Below are 20,855 nucleotides of genomic sequence, written 5' to 3' on the forward strand. Positions count from 1 at the left end.
GCAAATAATAGTCTGGGACAGTTTGTGTCTCAGTTCAAGCTCAGAATGCAAACGAATGAGAGTTGTGGCATTATTACTGTATATATTTAAGACTATATGAATATATGTCCTTTGAACCTTGCTTAAAGGGAAATCCACCTACTTGAACAGAACCCTGGTATACAATTGATTATATGATACTATTCCAGAAAACCAGTTCCCCCTGGAGCATATGCAGCACAAGAATATTGTCTGAATGCACATCGGGTTTATGTTACAGTGCAAGGTCAACAGAGACGAGATGCACCGCATCAGCACGTTTCCTCCGTGTCAATGTCCTCTTAATATCGAATGTCCAATATTACTAACTCCGATAACAATTACCGTTCAAACCAGTTCAGCAATTTTACAGTAGTTTTAGTGTAGGGTACTGTATACCTACCATTCATTCATTTAGTCTTATACTCTCAGTGAAAGCAAATCCCACTGTCTGCATTAGTAAATGGAATGAATGGAGTGACGTATAATAGTGCTCTGCAAGTGTAATTGGGCGTGACGCTGTGTAGAGCATGTGGCTGTCTGCCATCTCCAGACGAGATCGTTAAATTGCTTGTAACAGGTTGTATTGAATACTGCAGCGTGTGTCACAACGGTTAAGACCCACCTTAAAACAGGTCCACGCCTTTTAACGCTTCCTTTTGTTTCTCTTCTCAATTGAAGATGAAGAGCTGTAAGGGTTGTGGGATTGTAGATTTTCTTTTATTGTGCCATCTATGGTTCCAGAAGGAATGGCATGATGAATGAAAACTTGTCTGTACTTTTCAGCATTTATGGCCCCATCAGTTCAGACAATATTAACAACACTATTAACAGAAATGCCGCCCCAAACCCAGACAGACTCTCCACCATGTTTCAAGGCCACAAGCCTCTTGCAGTTCTCTCCAAATCTTCTTCTTACATATTATTGACAATTTTACTCGAAAACCCTGATTTGTCACCCCATTATACTCTTCTATGATGAGCTTCCTTTCAGTTTATATCAGCTTTAGAACATCTTAGCCTTTTCACCCTGTTCCCTTTATGAAAACGTGGTTTCTTGGCTGCTACCATTTCACAAAGACCATTTCTGATCAAGCTTCTTTTGAACTTGGATGAAGCTGCCAGATACTAAGCCAGGTACTTGCTGTACCTTGTCTCGGTCTCTTAAATAAAATAAAAAAGTCTGAGAAACTTCTTATTAGACTTTAAAAGTCTTCTCGGCTTTTCAGTTTTCTTTGTTCCTGACCTCTTGGGATTCGGCTTGTAAAACATTTCCAGCTTTGTGTTGCACTTTTTTGAGCAAGTTTCAGAAATGAAATTCAAATGTACCTTCTTTTTTTCCTTAAAATGGTACATTACTTCAATTGCAACATTTTATGTGTTCTCTAATGTGAATAAAATGAATAGAAAAATGGGTTTATGAGCTCTGCAAATCATTGCATTTTGCACAGCGTGCCAACTTTTTTGGAATCAGAGTTGTACATTTGGACCCTAGATACTGTTGTGGTTTCAGGTATCAATACATGATATCAGTTTTAGTTCTGGTCCTCACGTTATTCTCATGTCTTCTGGCAAATCGGAGTGACCACCCAGGCATTGCAGTGTAGAAAAAAACTCACAAGACCATATAAAAAAAAGTACATCCTGAGTAAGTAGATGATCAAATATCAATGGGAATGAATGTGCTGCATCATTCACCATTAAGAAGGCCATTTAAATGGCTGTAAGTATGCACAGGCACAGGGAGTCTGCAGAGGAACATTAGCAGGGGTTGCAGTGCTGCAGTGGAAGCTTACAGAAACTGCTTCAATGCAGTCTTTCTCGCTTACTCTCCTTCAGTTTCACTCTTCATCCCCCTTTTCTGTCTTTCTTTCCATTCTCTTGCCCAGCATATATGCAGATTACAATTTCGGTGCATTTTCTTGTTTCCACACCCTAGTTTTCTTTTTATGCTCTTCTCCTTCTTTCCTCCTTGTTTAAACACCCCCACCTCTCGTCTTTTTCTTCCCATCCCTCTCTGTCTGCCACACCTTGCGGGGTCTGTCGCTCTTTTGTGCATCACGCCTCCACTTCTCCTGCAGTGCTAAAGATAGCACGCAGTGGTTTAGTAACATGCCATAATAATTGTCGTCTGTGTGCAAGTCCTGCATCCTGTCCATCATGTCTGAAACCACAATACGTTTCTCCATAGTGGGTCAGTGCTGCAGAGCAGGAACAAGCAGCATGTTTACTGTCATTGTGTGAACACAGAAGTGAAGGTTAATTTAGGCTGTGCAGCACAAACCGCCCTCTTTCTCTGTCCGTCTGTGATTCATGCTCATGCTATTTTTCTATAAGGACCTGTGACGTGACTCCTTGTTTCATTTTCCTGTACAAACCGGCTCAATATGTATAGCGTCTGCCATAAAGACGTAAAGATGAACAAACCAAACATGTGCTTTACCTGCTTCCCCTAGGTCTCATTCCAGCCTTTGTCTTTATGTCCTTTTGTCTTCTTTCCTTTAATTTGAGAAGGTCAGAAGATGATAAATCACAACCTTTAATTGCTCGTGTCCTGAGGAGCTTTATCATATAGGGGTTGTCAAGCTCTGTTCTTTATTTTACAACTGAATTTACTGTTTCAATTTGTTTAATTGCTCACGAAAATGAATTCTATATGATAGGGTGTGGTGCTACACTGGGCCATTTCTGTTACTACCCTCAAGTCGAGCTTTCCCCAGTCATTATCTTAATCTCTTTTGACGTGCAGCCATCTATCATGAAGAAAGTTACAGCTACAGTTGCAGCCATCATCCATGTTAGAAAGTTACGGCTTCATCTCTTACTGTTGTGCTGACACTGGGGAGTCCTTTCAGCAAAGCTAAAAAAACATAAATCTTTTCAGAAAGCTTCATTATATTAGCAGTTACAGATTTTTGCTGTATGTTATGGAAAATGAACCTTATGAGAATGAATCGTGTGAGAGTTGAGCCTTCAGCAGCACCGTGATCAAACTGCTGACTCACGGCTCTTGTTGCACATAATTTGGTGAATTCTGGTGAAAATTGTACAGTGTAAAATGATCCAGAAGCAACTTTCCATTAGGCAAATGAGTTTGATTTGAGAGTGAATTATAAATGGGTTTGAAGTGTCTCTCCATATTGCCCTTTATGGCCCTCTGATCGAGTGTGTGGGCATTGAATTCAGATTTCCATTTTAGCAGTTGTTGCTAGTTTCAAACAATGTACAAATGGTCACCGAGTTACAATGGTTCGATTTTTCTAACTCACAATGACGATATTGTTACAATTGTAAAAAAAAATTGCATTGCAGGCAAATGTAGCAGCATGTGCTATGCCAGCACATACTAACATACTGTAAACTATACAGTACGGTACTGTAAATCTCTGTTTTGCAAAATTATGTTATACTGTCATTTGTTAATTAAATGTATTGTAAATTTTTAACAGTATACTGATCACTATTATTTAAGACTCCTGGGTAGGCCATGTCTCGACTTACAATCTGGAGATCTGGACTGTAAGTCGGGGACTACGTGTTATTATTCAGCTTTTCCGGCTTAATAATTGTTCATAAGAAGCAGAGCGGAGACAGTTAGCAACTATGCTGTTGGAGGCATTATATGTTTAGAGAAGGTTGATTCATATCACTTACTTTTGAATGTGAAAGTGGAAATAGTCATACTGTACACAGAGTGGTGTGACCCGCAGGTGCACTATAGATTTTTATTTTATTTGTATTCATGTAATGAAAATGACTAAGTATGGATTCGGGTACTTCTGTATGAGCCGATTTGCTGGAAAAAGTGCAAAAACTATAGGTGAGGTGAAAGATGCCAAGTGGTTTTAGTGATTAGCTTGTGTCCTTTACAAAGCTTATCCCTCTGTATCACACACACATTTAGAGCATTGATTGCCAGAATGGGGAAAAAAAATTCTCAGATTCGGCTGTTTATTAACCTTCATTATCAGTGTTCATGCAGCAACACTGCAGTCATATAAGGCAAGGTTAGTTCTCATTCAGACAGCACATTCATGCGACAAGGTCAAATCAAAATAGACCAGCATTGCTCGAATGAATAATTGTGTTAAAGTTAACGCCAATTTTTTTTTCAGAAAGTGTTCAAACACATCTAAATATACTTCTTAAAAGTATAGTGAAGTGCTGTTATTTGTTTCATGTATTAGACAGATATCTAAAGTATATATAATTGAAACTAGAATTCGGAAGTCTGTGTGGTTTACATTTACATATGACTCAGCTTCAGGTCACTGCATTTGTAAGCCGCTGATTTGTATCTCGGCGTCTGGTTCCGTATTTATGTGCTGTGTCATCCTAAGTAAAGATATACTATCCGATATGCAGGATTATCATGAGAGGATACTGAGTGATATGTCTGTATTCATTCCAGCCTTAAACTAATTTTGCTTTAACACCTTCCTGCATGCGTGAAATGCCCAGGAAAGCATCAGTCCAACTGTCTGGTACAGTTGTGAGTACTATGTGCTATAGAGGAAGTTATAGAGTCCAGGAAATACTGGGCTCAGCTAATATGCTGCTGCTTTACCAAACATAAATTAATATACTGTCACTTGTGAAGAACTATTCTATTCTTTTTGTTTTATTTATTTCCGGTTTGAGTATTGAATTATACAAATTATTATTTTATAATTGGCACCTTTTTTTTTGGTTTATATTTAAAAGTAAAAACAGGCACAAAAAAAAAGCTAATCATGCAGCACATGCACACACCGTATCTCCATTCTTCAATCCCATAGGTGGACTGGAGCACCTGCACAATCTGACTCATGAGAATGTGAATCAGTTAAAGCAGTGGCCTGGTGTATTTAGGTTTCTCCTTAATCTAATCCTCTTAAAGGTTGGAGACTGCACATGCCCATGCACCACAAAGTAACTTCCTCACATCGATTCCTCCTGGTATTCAATCTGGGGTGCAAGGATCTAAATGCTGCAGTGGAAGCTAAAACGCTATGCAGAGGTAGAGTGGTAGAGAGACGGAAATACCAATCCAGTGGCGGCCTGGATCACCATGTTCAGAGCATTAGTGATTTTTTTTTTTTTTTTATACCCTTAATGGATCTCCTTTTTTTTTGTTGTTTTTTTTGTCTATGTAGACTACTTTAAATCTTGGTGTGGTGCATAGTTGTCTGCTTGCATCAGTTGCCAGGAAGCTAATCAATACTCAAAGGATTCTTAGCTTATACAAGGTAAACTTTCAGCGTCTCTTTTAGCATCTACATAAAAATGGCATAACAAAACCCACCTTCTGTTAACACTGCTGAGTTATTTCCCACCAGGCTATAATTTTACACTCAGCTGCATTGCAGGTCTGTCCTGCTCTTGTTACACAGCAAAGATCTCAGAGCAGAATTAACACCTACACGGTTGAGTCCGCTGCTAATTCAGGGATACTTCGTGTACCAGAAGTGACACCTGACATATCAAACTTGCCAAAGTTCTCAACACCTCAGGCACACACTGTCAGTTGTACCTCTGTATGATAGATGACTCTGAATCAGGAAGGAGAGCCAGTGGGGTTTATTTAGGACAGAATTGGAGAGAGTAGTCGGGTTCTGTAATGACAGCAGATTGTTGGGAAAGCGCTGGCCCTGAAGGCTCAGCTGAGTTGCCAGCACATCAATCAGACTGAAAAGTGACTATGTTTAAGGTGTAGTGGATGCTGGTTTGCTTGTCATAGCCTTAGAGATATGGCTAAAGTGTATCTTGGGTGATATGACACAAATATTTCTTTTTCGTAAATATACACGATATATTTCACGATTTGTAGACTCACAAACTGCAAGAAATACAGAACATTAAAAAAGTAATACATTCATTTGTTAATAATAAAACATTATATGTTTATTAAATATTATAAACACTTTTTTTTTTTTTTACAATTTCCAGTTTCAAAGATGCAAAATGTTCACACCAGCCAGTTTGTATTTTTTAGTAAGTATGAATTGAATAAAGTTCAAATATAATGAGGATATCTAGAACATCTCAGCATAAAACTCCTGTGACAGAATGCATCACAAGATTGATCATTATTTACCTCAGCTGTGGTGGGCTCAGCTGCTGGTTGAGATCTGTGCTGTGTGGCCACTGTGTCCATGGCAATAGAGAAAGAAATTAGCAGATATATGATTGCAATGATTAAAGTGGACACTTCCTGCGCTTGCCCCGTGTCTGGATTTAACCTATAGCCTGCAGGGTCAGGATCCTGATTATACAAGCATATAGCTTTTACTATAAAATACTATACTCTACTATAAATATTGTAAATAAATTAAATAATGTCCTTTTTTAACTTCATGATATATTCGTAAAGATTAGCAAATGTTATTAAATAGAATAAATAGATATAAATTATACTGTATGTATATATATAGAAACAAGCAATTTAATAATAGACAGTTACCTAGACCATGGATTTGTCCAATGTTTTAATATATTAAATGTTTTATTTTAGTGAGAGGAAAATTTTATTAAAATATCGTTTATTAATAATTTTGTTATACTAAACATATAACACTAGCAAAACTCGTAAAAGTTTGTGTTTGGTTGGCGTGAAAAGAGATGAAAATCAGCATACACAAATGAAGCGGTAGGTCAAAACTATTTCGGGGATTTTTTTTCCCCAAGGAAGTCATTTCCTTATTAGGTTTTAAAAATAAATCCACCTTTTCCTCGGAACGGTGCCCACACATGCTGCAGCTTGGAGCCGGTTTCTCTGTTGCTCAACAGCTGTAGGAAGCACACCTTTTTCACCTGGCGCCAGTTTTGGATTACATATTTTGGGCGTACAGTCACCATGGCTTCACATACAAACAGATGCTGTGGAGCCTCTTCCTGCAGGCGCTGGCTGACAGTGTGTTAAATTAATCATCTGATGCTCATGTCTGACAGTGATGGCATGTCTGTGAGGAACCATCTGACCCACCTTCAGTGGATTTGTCCAATCAGTTCAGCACCAGTAGTAGAATTGATAAAATGTAGAGAAATGGAAGGGATTGCAGGCTGGAATCATTATTCGTTTACTCTGAAACTGGGTTGTATCACAGATAGCACAAACCCCTCTTAAAGAGAGAAAAACGAATTAATAATTCATCACTCTGAGCGCAGCATTCAAAGTGAATGATCGTGAATAGAACTGGTTATTTGTGACTGACATTCAATGAAAGGCAGCATGAATTACTCAGCTTTCCACATTTACCACATATTGTCGCTTGACTTATGAAACACCAGTGATCTTTAGGCTTCACCAGTGCACCGCATTGCTGTCTCTGCCCTTTTGTGTTCTTGGGTTGGACTGTATAAATTAAGACAACGCTGCGGTAAAACTGCTGTCCCAGTCAATGCAGCAGAAAAGGTGGAGGAGGAGGAGAAGAAGAAGGAGGAGCGGGAGGAAGCTAGTGTTGCGCTATCGCACATGGTCTGCATAAACTCAGCAGCTTGGGTTTCTTTCTTCTATCGAAAAAAAAATCAAATGTACCCAAACTGATCAAACCAGCAGTTTTTATAAAACAAAAAACCTATGCTTCACTGAAACCCAAAACCTGACTACTTGCTTTTAGGTGTGACTTCAGCTTGTACATTTGGGTTGCAGGCAAAAACCAAATGATGTGAAATGATGCACTTTTATATGGCTGTAATGAATTCTGGGTGTTTAAAAAAAAAAAAAAAGTTATTTTATTAAAATGTATTATTTTTTCCCTCCTTTTGAAGCATCATTGATGTTTAACTGTGACGTTAAACTAAAAGTCCTGCTTTGACTACATTGAAACACATTCAGACGTGAACTGAATGGTCTGGATGCTCTGTCCCTCACCTTGAAAAGACCCCATGTCCCCTGCTGGCATGGTGGCAGTTCGACTTTGTTTTAGTGTCTATCAGTTGAGAGACAAGTTGCCAAACGCATATCATTAACAGAATAGTCTTTGTTTTAGACGTTTTTACTTTAACTCCATTGCTTGTCAGTTCACCCTTTACCTTTCTGGTGTTGGTAGGCCATCTCATTGTTTCCTCTCTTTATACGTGTTGTTTGTAAGATTTCGACATATGCTAATCTAATTTGAATCCCCCTTTTTTTTGTGTGGAGCCAAAGAAAGCTGTTGCTGTTTGACTGATGATCAGTGGCAGCCTCGGATTTCTGATCCTGTAGGTTTAATGGGGAGAAACATAATAATCTGATTAGGGAGACAAAAGCGATCTGTTGCACTGTCAATTATTTAACCAGCCTAGGTTGTCTCGAACAGCAGGGGTATGGATCATAGAGGCTGAATTGCATTTAACTCAATGGTGATGTTCCGCCACCTCGTGGTTACCTGACAGGGTCTCTGACCTATGATTTCACTCCAGCAACTCAATTTTAATCTCGAAACTAACTGGATTGTCTCTCAGAAATGAGGCATGATGTTGCAGTATCTGTTCGGGATCCGACTTTTCTGTCACAATGCGATGTAAGAGATGGGTATTGATGTTCTGCCACAAAGTTTCTGCTTTATTAAATTAATCTGGTCGTAAAATCTCGTGCTTTATTGATCGATTACTATGTGAAGTCACACCGACTGAGAACGAGGGGCCGGCAGCGGACAGATTCAGCATCTGATCGTGGCGGTGGCATGTCATTGTCTAATCACTAATCTTGATTGTTAAAGTGAGATCATCTCTTTGTGTGAATATGGGGACAGGAAGTGGGCCAGATGTCCTTGTTTTCTAGTCGAGGTACAAACTCATTAACTTGGACCTAGAGCACTGACGTTTCTGCTTGCGCACAGATGCATTTTCACCACGTGAGCGTGCCTGTGCCAGGTGTGACGTGGGAGGGAGGCAGCGAGCAGGAGCAGGAAGGGCTTGTTTAAAAATGTTGAGCGTTGAGCTTTCACACTTGTGCGGGTCAGTATAAGGAAGACTTTCATCAGGACTGAATAGCAGTGTCCAAGGGAAGAGGAGATGCGGCTTTATCTGACCAGCCCTAACCAAAGTGTTGCAGGTAACACCTGCTCTTTTAAAAGTGTTGTACTGCTTTGTCTTATTTCAGAGGTTTTGGTATGTTTAGTTTTCAAGTTTTGGCATGTCTGAGTCAGGTTCGACAGCTTTAAGATATGAGCATTCTTCATTTGTGCGACAGTCTTTCTGACATTGAGTGTTTTAATTCTTCTAGTGTTTGAAGAATCGTGGTTAATTTGACTTGCTTTTATAATCGGCATAAAATTATTTTTTACTTTTATTATTTGTCATTTACTTGTTAAAAAATAAGTGCCTGTGTGTTTAAGAGTTTCTATTTTTATTATATTTTATTTTTCTATTATAATCTTCAAGGCAGGGATATTTGTGATGCGAGGTAAATCGTAGCCATCGATTTGCGCTGCATCAATAACCCAGAAAGCCTTGTCACTGCAGTTCTGGTGCTCTCAGATTTCTCGAATATTCAGCAATCTATTTGGCAACAATGAAGGACACTGGGATCAAACACAATGCGGGTGTCGATTTCTGCAACGTGTCCTTGTAGAGGAGATCTGGTGACTTGCGGTCAGTAGGACAGCACGGCCTCTATTTTCTACAGCTGCACATTTCGGACCGGGCTTCCTTCACCCTAGAACCGATTGAATCCAAAAAAAAAAGTTCAGGACTCGACATTCTTTGAGAACTAAGTCCTTTCGATCTCTTTTTTTCAGCTCCAAGCAGCACCACGACGTCAGCCAAGACGTCGAGTCATATGACACGTTGTAAAGAAGAGGAGAAGAGCTACTGCGTAAATGGGGGAGAGTGCTTAACTGTGAACCTCACACCCAACACCACCAAATACCTCTGCAGGTAAGAAGAAAGTATGAATAAATAGCATGCATGTAAGAACTCATCAACCAACACCCAGAGAGTCTAACGTGAAAGTTCATGTTACAATTTGCTCACATCATCCGGATCACCTTTAAACACACTTTTTGTTCCATGCTCTAATTATAGGGATCTCATTAATGATTTTAAAGAATCTTGCTCTCATTGACCTTTCATTCATCTGTTAGTAGTATAAATAAAAGTATGCAGATCAGTCCGAAGTGCTGGTATGGTCTCAGTATTCCCATAAAAAAACATAGAGGAAAGAAAATTCCATGTGTCTGAGAGTAAAGACTGTAGTCTGGAAGAACAGGAAAGACCTGTAGAATGAAGGAGCGGGTTAATGAATGAATAACCGACATCTGTAGCTGTTTTTCAGAAGTGGTCACTACATATCTTTTTCTTTACTGTTGAAGGATTTGGGCCCTTCTCAGCACTACAGAAGAATTTCAGATTAATCATTTCATTCGTAATATAGAGACACGATGCATCTGTAAAAGCACGGATCCATTAGCATCATTAGGAAAACGCGTCGATGACTTGCAGCCTCGTGCAGCGGCCCCCCTCTATTGACTTGCTGAACAGGGAGATGTAGCATTGCCAAGGAGACAATTTGGCTTGTGGCCCTCCAACCCATAAGACTTTTAGTCCTGGGTTTAATATAAAATAATTGAGTGACTAAGCAGAAAAATCACTGCTGCACCGTGTCTTTTCGTTCCGCAAACACTGCAGGACAAAGCGGACAAGCAGACAAGTATGCCTGTCTCTGTCATTCATTTTCATCTTTTTTTTTTCACTCTCCCACCCTGTACGTCTATATCGTGCGGAAGCAGTCCGACTGCCCGGGTCTCCAGGGATCAGAGATTGCTGAGAGCTCAATACTCTGATGCACCCGTCAGGAGGATTTGTAAAGAAAGGCAGGCTTTGGTTGTGTCCCTGTTGCCCGTAGTCTTTTCAAAAGAATCTCCAAGCATTAATTTTTCATCCACGTTTAAAACTTCATGTTTCAATTCCATGAAATATTACAGAACGTGTTTGTTCTCAGCAGTCAACATCTTTCCTATTTCTTTCCTAGCTCACTCTGTCTCACTTTTTTAGACTCTCAGCAGAGAGACTCAGCTGTCCCAGCTGTTAAGACCCTGTAATAGGCACAGCTGGAAGGACTCAGAGGCTGTGCCAGTCACGCCACTAGATTTCCTTTATCAGAGCTTTAGAAAACCCGACTCTGTCATCAGAGAGCAGATGGCCAACCAGAAAGCTCCGGTCTTGGCATCCAGCTACACATTTTAATGCCTACCTAAACTTTATACATGACAACAGGCCAGGAAATGCAACGATGCCCTTAAAAGCAGCAATGTCCGGATTTTTTTTTTCTTTGGGATGTTTCAAAGGACATTTTTGTAAAAGTTGCTACGAATGTAAATAGTAATGTATTACATAAACGTTATTACGAGTTAATTGCTATTTAATTTTGTCGTGCTTTGCTGTAAGACAATATGTTCTGTGTTTAGTGCCGTTTTTTTTCGATGTGCTCATCCCCTCTCACCCACACCCCCCACCCCCACTTTCTCAGGTGCCATCCAGGATTCACAGGGAACCGCTGTGAAATCAAAGAACCTGTCAGAGTCTCAAAACACGAACGTATGTGCAGCCACTGAACCTCCCCATGCGCATGCCGCAAAGCTGGTGTTTTATGCTTTCGTCTCTCCTCCTACCATTTCCCTAATCACAGTCTCCATAACTCATAACTGTCCATCTGTCCCCTCCATTAGACGTGGACAGGTGTGGAGATGTGTGTGGGACAGGCCGCGCTCACTAATTTGAAGGCGAGCATCAAAATTGGCTCCTGCAATCTCTATTGGAGGACATTTGGACCAGTTGCTAATGCAGTTCTGTTCGCATGATGATGAAATTGCATTTTGAGTTGTCTGATTTGTTTCAATTCTTCTTCAGTTTCGGGATTTTTACTTCTTGACTATTTTATTTATTTATTTAATCGTGCGACAGAATCATTTGAAAATTAATCTCACCTAATCAAGTCATTACTGTGGGACTGTGATTTGGCCAATAGTTGGGAAGAGTGTGTTTCAACAAACATGGACAATGTTTGGTGACACATTTCGCAGAGAACACCAGAAATGCACATGGGCACGGGGAGAACTTTTGGGTATCCACTCACTTCCTCTCTCTCTTCTCTCTTCTCTCTATGACTTTTTTGTTTCCCTCTCAGGTGCCCAAATGAGTTTACTGGTGATCGCTGCCAAAACTACGTAATGGCCAGCTTCTACAGTACGTCTATTTCCTTTTCCTGTCTGCGCTTGGATTGAAGCATGCTCAATCAACGCTATTTCCTATTGCTTCGTTTTTTGTTTTTTTGTTTTTTTCCTGGTAGTGAGATCAAGGAGTTTTCTGTGCTGTTTTGGGGTTCTGTTGTACGTCCTTTACCACACCTACTCCTCGCATGTTTAGCATTTTTTAACCTAGTTTTGTTATGCTGGAATATTAACCTGAACAAGGACGGAGTGGATAGAAACATTTTATTGCGTTTGAAAACCGTTTAAATAAAGAGATTTGTTTTTTTATCAGAGCTGAAAGTCCACAGATTTTCCAGAGATTTAAGAGGAGAAACACCATTTCTACTTTACAACATTAATCAATTGGAGATGTTAAAAAAAGAATCACACACGATTGTATCGTGTCAAATTGCACCTTATTGTTTTATTACTGGTTCTACAGAGACCAAAAAGTTTAATCACAATCCAACTGTGCTGAAAAGGCAGCAGCACCGAATCCCCTGATGTGGGGTTTTATAAAAATGAACATAAGAACAAAATATTAAAGAGCGAATTCACCAAAAGAGAAATTGCGCTAAATGCATTAGAAATTGCTAATGCATTAGTGGCCCATTTTGCAAATACAGACCAAAACAAAAACCTGATCAAATCCTTGATTCTTTCAATAAGTAGCAGCACACTACTAAACTTCATACTTTCTCTTTTGTACAGTAAAAAAAAACACTTTTTAAAACACTGGCCTTATTTCTATTTTCCACAATGAAAAGTGTGTTGCTGGACCATGAGCAGCAGTGCAGTATAACTAGTAGGTCCTAAGAAAATCAATATTAACTCCGACAGTCTTCTTGTCGAGCACAGCACCTACATCAGTTTAAAATTCGGGTTGGTAATTATTTTTCGTTGCCAAAGCACAATTTATTCCTCCTTCAAAGCATTCTAGAAGTGCGATGGAGGCAATGGAGGAAGAGCATCTGCTGCATCAGCATGGCAGTAGAGCTTTACTGTACGGTACACATTTACTCCCAGCTACAGCTAGTTTAGCTCAGTATTTTTGATTTGCAATCCAAGGCACAGAAGCAGCTCTTTAATCCAGTGAGCAGTTGCTCTCAGTAGGAAAAAAAGGCGCAGGTGCAATTTAACTATATGTAGATTTTGAGTTGATGTATGCGTCAAAAAGGCAACAAACAGAATTACTTGAACGAACCTGGTACTCAAATAAAAAAATACTACATTTACAGCATTTAGCTTTACACCCTTATCCAGACTTATAACTTAACAGTTGTGGGTTAAGGGCCTTGCTCAAGGGCCCAGCAGTAAAAACTTGGTGGTGCTCAGATTTAAACTTGTGACCTTCCGTTTCAAAGTCCAATGCCTCACCCAATATACTATATAGTTCAATTCAGTAACTGCAAATCCACTCACCAGCAACTTTATGTAAACCACTTGCTCAATTATGCAATTATCTATGCAGCCAATCATCATGCAGATACCAAAAAAGTGCACCAAGCGTCCGAATAAGGAACAAAATTTGCTTTAAGTGACATTGACCATGCTGTGTTTTGGTTTATAGGCAGGCTATAACTCAAACAACATTTCACATAAATTTTTAGGAGTTTACATTTGGGCCTGCTGTTGATGTACAAAGTTTAACATTGGTTCAAGCTCACGCATAAGCACTCCGCATTAAAAACTCTAGTTACTAAAAAAGCATAATGCACGACGCATCAAAGCTTGAGGTGGATGGTCTACAAGTTCAGAACATCACATCAGGAGGCTAGAGTGGGCAGAGGCTGTGTGAAACTGGACAGCTGAATACAGTTTCACTGAGCCTGTGCTTGTACATGATTGGATAATTGCATGAGTGAACAGGTGCATAGGAGTTCCTGAGTAAGGTGCTCGGTGAGTTTTCATACATGACGAGGAAACAACTTCCATGTATGTATATTTTAACATGTATGAAGAGCATGACTGTGAAAACAGTGTAAAAAAAAGCCTTTTGGTTTTTATTTATGCTTTCGTCTCACTCAAGGGTTTAAACCTATTGTACTTGAGTGAAAGATGCATGTCTCTAACCGCATGAAAGACATTTGGTGTGGTGGTGGTGGTGGTGTAACCAGTGGAAGAATACAGGTTTTGCTCCTGTTATAAAGAATAGGGCCGATCTGTGTCACGATGCAAGCACATTGATGTTTGCATGCGCATGCTACTGTATTTTACAGAATTCATAACTCACTTATGACAGGCAGCCATGTATTGGAAACAGTAATGAAACATGCCTTTTGAATTTTGCGCTACAATGTGTTTGCTAAGATGAAAGATGCTCAGGCGTGTGGGTTCTAGTTGCTCCGAGCAGTTGTCTGATTATTTGCTTAGCCAGGTGATCATTACATTTAATTAAACATTTATCACTCAAATCTCCAACCAACTGTACTTTCTTTCTTTTTGTCATCTTTTCTGCCTCGGCAGAACATCATGGGATTGAATTTATGGGTATGAATTGTTCCTTCCTTCTAGTTTGCAGACTCGTAGGACTAGTAGCTTGAGCCTTTTTTTTTTTCCTTCAACTCTAGCTAGTTTCCTTTTGCTATTGAAGGGATCATACAGCCATAACAGATGTGATTATCATGCCACATTACATTACTGTGTTAATTCTTTGCTCAACCGAAAAGTTGCTCAAAGAATGAGGACCTTCCAATCACAATCTCTTCAAACATTCTATATTCCCATTGTTTTCAAGCTCAAATGCGGCATCGCTGCATCAGAACTCAGTGTTTGTACGCAGGGTGCATCAGCACAAGCAGCATGAATGCCAGTAAAGGAGACCCTCAATTATTCATGCAGACTTCTGACATGTTCTGTTCAACACACACACACACACACACACACACACCATAGCATTAGATGAATCGCTCCGTGGTTATGCTGTATGTGCAGATCCCTTCAGTCTTTGCTTTGCTCTGTTCTGTTCATCTGCATCCCTCCACCCTTTGCATGTTGCACAAGATACGCTGAACATCTTCCTCTCACCTTTCTTTTTCCCCCCTCCTCATCCTCTCATCAGCCCATCTCATCCTGCAACCTTTTAATTTTCTCTCTTTTTTTTTTTTTTTAATCGTCTTCCACCCTTTAAACAAAGTACCTGCATTTTTTCCCCTATACGTAGTAATGGCAGTTGTGACGTGTGCCTGTTTCAGAGGATGTTTACTACCAATAAACCAAACTAATAAGCAGTTAACCAGGACACTTTGAGTTTTGGCAGAAGCATTTGCTCACAGGGCATCGAAGATTCTCTAAACAGAGAGTATTTCGAACTTTCTGTTAATGTTACTGATATAAAGCAAGAGGTCGTCATTCCATCACACATGGTAGGATTTAAATCGTATAGCACACGGCGGTTTCATTTTACCAACCTGCCAAAGGCCCTGTGACCAAGTGCTGCTGCTCTTTTAGTCCCGTTTCCTAAAGCCTTGCGTGTGTGAGAACCTGTAACATCTGCAGACCGAAGCAGAACCCAAATCAATGCTGCTTTGGTTCTAAGCTGGTATTTCACAGACTCGAGGTCTTATTTATTACCCTCAAGACCTTAGTCTATAACCATCGTAATTAACCCAATGTATATGTAAGTGATATGTTAACTATGTCCGCTTCACTGGGAATTCATAGGAATGCATTTAATGTGATTTCAAACTGAATTTCAACCCTACTTTTAAATAATACCAATATTATTCAGCATCCTGAGATTCAATTGGCATCTAGATGCATTCTTATTCTTTAAAATTGAAAATAAAACCTACAAAATATGTGTAAGATTTATGCAAATAAAATGAATCCATTTGCACAAATCCTACATGCAAAACATTTTTGAGATATCTTCGCGAGGTTGTAAAAAAATGCTTTGTCCTCTTTTCCAGAAGCTGAGGAGCTGTATCAGAAACGCATATTAACAATAACAGGCATCTGCATTGCTCTCCTAGTTGTTGGCATCATGTGTGTGGTGGCCTACTGCAAAACCAAGTAATTCCATTTTGTTACTGATATTTAAACCGGCTTTGTTTGTATGTTACAAGCGATTCATTTAGATTGAGACGTGAATCACTGAGATGTGGTTTCGAACAGTTCTGTGTTTTTTTCATTGAGCAGGAAACAGAGGCAAAAGCTGCATGATCGCTTGCGGCAGAGTTTACGAAAGCGCAATGCCATGGCTGATATAAGCAATGGCTCACAGTATCCCCAAAACCACCATCAACCACCGCAAAGTCTGCAGCTTGTTAATGTAAGTGGCCGTGTGTACTAGCTGTCAGAACTCTTTGTTTCAAAATGTCTATAGTGTAGCAACAGAGCACAACCATTTATCTTTAATAAGGGCTGGTGCATTGTTTAAAGTAAAATGTTTATACATGATGAAGTCTCTTCTCATTGATTGACTGCCTTCACTAGTATTAATACACATGTGCTCACATTCTGTTGCCGTCTTCTGATTTCAGCAGTATGAACTGAAGAACACAGCCCCTGCTCAGCACGTGATCGAGAAGGAAACAGAAACATCGTTTACCTTGAACCAGTACACATCACCGAGTCAGCCTTCTGCCGCCATCACCGCTAGCCTCAGCCAAGGGTACACAGTTCACTTTCTTTCTTAGAGTGTAGATTAGGGGTGCTCAAACCTTTTTTTGGCTTAAAGCTACCTTTAAAATACCAACGTAGGATTTTCCTAATATTGTGTTGGTCCCCATTTCGCTGCCAAAACAGCAAATCTTTTCGTATCCCCCTTGCACCAATGAGCCTTGTCGGTTCACCACTGTTCCTTCCTTGAAACACTTCTGATAGATACTGACCACTGCAGACCAGAAACATTCCACAACATTCCGCTGCAGTTTTGGAGATGGTCTGACCCAGTCGCCTAGATGTCAGAATTTGTCAAACCTGCTCAAAACCTTACGCTCGCACATTTTGTCAACTTTGTGGACAAAATGTTCACTTGCTGCCTAATAAATATATCCATCCACTAACAGGTGCATGATGAAGAAATAATCAGTGTTCTTCACTTCACCAGTCATAATGTTATAATGTCATAGTTATGCCTGATCAGTGTACAATACAATCAGTATATATGGTCGCTGCCTGAAGAGAGTCAGAAAGTCAGTAGCTGCTGGTAGCCAAATGATTATCAGTCATGTTGGAACAGTATTTGTACTTAATAATCCTTATTCTGGAAAAGGCTGACTTACATAAATAAGTGCCGTCACAAAGCTCGCTGGAGCATATCAGTAGCTCGCACGTGTTTCACTGCACATGTTTGGTGACCACTGTGTTTTAGAAGAGAAGAGATCTGGGACTGGTCACCTCGTACATCAATCAAGTGGCTAATGGCATAGGGAGGATAGACGATAAAATGACATCAATGAATACATTTTTTTCAAATTGGCACATGCTCTACACGTGCTACCTCTGTGATCTACTGATCGATGATCAACGTAGTTGACACACGTGCTGTAGACAGACCGAAAAACAGGCATTTATACTGAAATGTAGCACTTGTAAATGATTTAAAAGGTAAAGGATGTTAGGTTTTATGTATAATGCTAATTGCAGTCTTGTCCTCTAGAAGATTACCTGACTAATTGAGGTCATATATCAAGGCTTGAGTCGTAAAAAGCTAATTGAATTATCATCATAAGGTTTTGTCTTTAAACTACAGACTGCATGGGTATAGATTTCTTTTGGCTTTGTGCCTAATCTATTAGTTTAAAATTATATTTAACTTAGATAAGCTTGCTTATAACTACCTTTTTTTTCCTATATGTGACATGATAGTTGGAGTAATAAAAAGCCAGACAGTGCGGTGTCTGACACTCATGCGATCTCCGGGGTACAAAACGGCCGGACTGGCACTCCGAGTCAGCGTGGGCGTCTAAATGCCACTGGAGGAGGCCGAGATGTCATTAAAAACTCCAAAGAAACAACAGATTCCTATAAAGACTCTCCTTATAGCGAGAGGTAAATTGAACCCAACACTGCTGATTTTTTTTAACACATGACCGTATTCTTTAAGATTTATCTTCCAGCGATATGATTGAAATCGATCCTTTTTGTTTAAGGTATGTTTCGACCGTGACAACCCCGACACGCCTCTCACCTGTGAAGTTGCTTTCCCCAGCAACACCCTCCTCTCCTCCCTCTGAAATGTCAGCACCTCTCCCCAGCCTGGCAACCTCTATTCCTTCCATGGCAACAAGTCCATCAGGTGAGGAAGAACGCCCTTTGTTGTTCCTCACGCCCCCACGGCTCAGAGAGAAACCGGAGCCTAGCCGAGCACAGCAGCTCCGCAACTCGGCTCACTATAACCATGGCCTGGACGAGATGAGCCCTCCACCCAGCCCTCTGCACATCCAGGAGGACGAGCAGCATGAAAGCATGCAGGAAGACAACTCGGTACCCTGTGCCCCACCCACATCTGCCCCTCACAGCCCCACGGCCATGCACAATTCTAAAAGAACAGAAGATCAGAACAGTCAGGATGAGCAGAGTGTAAGCAGCTCTGAAAGCAGCAGCTCAGAGAGCGAGGCAGAGGAAGAGCACCTGGTGGCCGAGAACACACCGTTCCTCATACAGAACGCTGGGGTCGCAGGCATGGCTATGCTGGGGTTGGAGCTGGTAGAAAGCAGCAGGACTAACGCCGCACTGCGCCTCTCCCCACAAGACGATCTACAAAGCAGATTAGCCAGTGTAATGGCTAACCAAGACCCGATTGCTGTCTAAAAGTGAACATACACTAGAAAAAAAAAAAAAATTAAAAGGATAATTGTAAAATACTAAGAGTAAACACTAAACATTTATTTTCTATAAATTAAGTATTTGAGGAAATTAAAAAAAAAAACTTTTATTTTAGTTATGTAGTGCAAAAAAACTTTTATAAATTAAATGTGTATATAATGTGTTTGCTTCTTGAAAAAAAGTGCCATTCGTTATATATATATATATATATATATATATATATATATATATATATATATATATGTGTGTGTATGTATGTATGTATGTATATATGGTCTCAGTATTTCAAAGGCAGAAATATCAATGGTGCCTTTAATTTCAGCATGGAGAACTAAAGGAAACTGCATTATGACACTGAGCTATATGTTCATTACCTTGAGCCAGCATCCAGCACTGCTACAAATTACAAACGGCATAGGAAGTGTAGAAATACATACCAAATTTTTTTGAGAAAAAAAAAAAAAAGAAGAAGCAGTAAAAAAAATTTAATCAAAACGTATAAAATAAAATTTCCTGTCGTTTTTATTTTATTTTTTTTGGTGGAAACAAGGTTAATAAAGCTCAGCACAGGAAATCAAATTTAGCAATTGGGCAAGTGAAAGTGACGAATCGAGCGCAGTTGAATTTGTCTAGTTTGCCTGTTACTGAATGAATATATGGCTCACTACGTCAATTATTCAACACATCCGTTGGCTTCACAGTAATGCATTGTGGGGAAGGTGCAGCACCGATCTAAGAACTGGTCCACATGTTGTAAAGTAAAACGCCAGACAATGTAAGAATTTGGCTAATCAATATTCTTGTACAATTTTCTCTTATTTCCAGAGTATCGGTTGTGTTATTTCTTTTCACAGAAAAATTGTGTAACAGGTTCACTCGCTTAACTGAAAAAAGCAAAACAAAAAACATCTGAATGGCAAACGCAGACACTTATAATGAAGCTGATGGTCAAAAAAAAGCCTCTACTTACTACTTTATACATCGCCGTATTGTAACTGTTTAGTGTGTCGGGAGCCACAAAGTCTTATATTCACCGTTATAGCTTAATTTTTCTTTTTCTTTTTTTTTTGAACAAAAAAGTCATGTTTGCTTTTATTTTATATCATTTGGAGGAGTGCATTCAGTTCTTAATCATTTCTGCTGAATACCACACCAATACCATTTTTTTGTTTGTTTTAATAAAAAAAAAAAAAGAAAAGAAAAAAAAACTGCGATTACATAATCCGGCCCGTTCTGCATTTTATAGTATTTATTTTGTCTATTATTTATTTATTTATTTATTTATTACTTTGGCCTTCTATAGTCAGTCAAATATAGTCTATATTTTAATAGTGTTGAATATATATATACATTTGAATATAAACAAAAATCAGGATATGTACGACTGATTTCACCATTCCATTATATTCCCACATGATTTTTTTATTTTTATTTATTTTTTTTAAATGTTGGAGGCTTAGTGTAAAATGCAATATGAATAAACTTACAGCTGATTCTATTATCATTGTACGATTATATCATCTGAACCATTAAACCACGGCGAGCCTCTTGAAAATACCCCATGATGCATTGCTTTCAAACCAAGGAGTGTCTGTCAGATACACCTGTCTGTGTAAATACGCCTCCAGCAGCTTGGGTTCTTAAATGTAAAACAAGGTTTGGGTTTTTTGGCCCACTTCCTTAACAATTTGTATCCAACTCACCACTGATACGTAGCTAATTATACACAAAATCGTTATTGTTTTTTTTTTTTTAAACAACAGATTGTATGTTATTTTTTCCTTTTTGCATATAAATGACATGTAAAATGATGTGTTCATTCTTACTGGGTCTGTGTGTCGGCGTGGTCGATTGTGACTACTACTGATCCAAATACAACCACATTACAAATGCAAGAGAAACACAAAATAA

At 39.3% G+C, this 20,855-nt stretch overlaps 1 protein-coding gene across 10 annotated transcripts in view; it reads left to right on the forward strand.

The window, feature by feature from the left end:
• nrg1 (neuregulin 1) overlaps positions 1-18,989 on the forward strand; it is a 69,301-nt gene extending 50,312 nt beyond the window's left edge. For 3 of the 10 annotated variants that reach the window (XM_046861130.1, XM_046861138.1, XM_046861136.1), the window contains 8 exons: positions 9,720-9,858; positions 12,107-12,165; positions 14,637-14,660; positions 16,082-16,184; positions 16,311-16,443; positions 16,655-16,785; positions 17,985-18,167; positions 18,269-18,989. In XM_046861130.1, coding sequence (XP_046717086.1) covers positions 9,720-9,858; positions 12,107-12,165; positions 14,637-14,660; positions 16,082-16,184; positions 16,311-16,443; positions 16,655-16,785; positions 17,985-18,167; positions 18,269-18,929 — 1,433 coding nt within the window. In that variant the 3' untranslated portion in view covers positions 18,930-18,989. Of the gene's footprint in view, positions 1-9,719; positions 9,859-11,449; positions 11,518-12,106; positions 12,166-14,636; positions 14,661-16,081; positions 16,185-16,310; positions 16,444-16,654; positions 16,786-17,984; positions 18,168-18,268 lie in introns of all 10 variants that reach the window. The other 7 variants (XM_046861133.1, XM_046861137.1, XM_046861135.1 and 4 more) reach the window with 5 other exon arrangements.
• The last annotated feature ends 1,866 nt before the right edge of the window (positions 18,990-20,855 follow it).

The sequence above is a fragment of the Silurus meridionalis genome, chromosome 11 (genome assembly GCF_014805685.1).
Source record: "Silurus meridionalis isolate SWU-2019-XX chromosome 11, ASM1480568v1, whole genome shotgun sequence".
NCBI classification, from domain to species: domain Eukaryota; kingdom Metazoa; phylum Chordata; class Actinopteri; order Siluriformes; family Siluridae; genus Silurus; species Silurus meridionalis.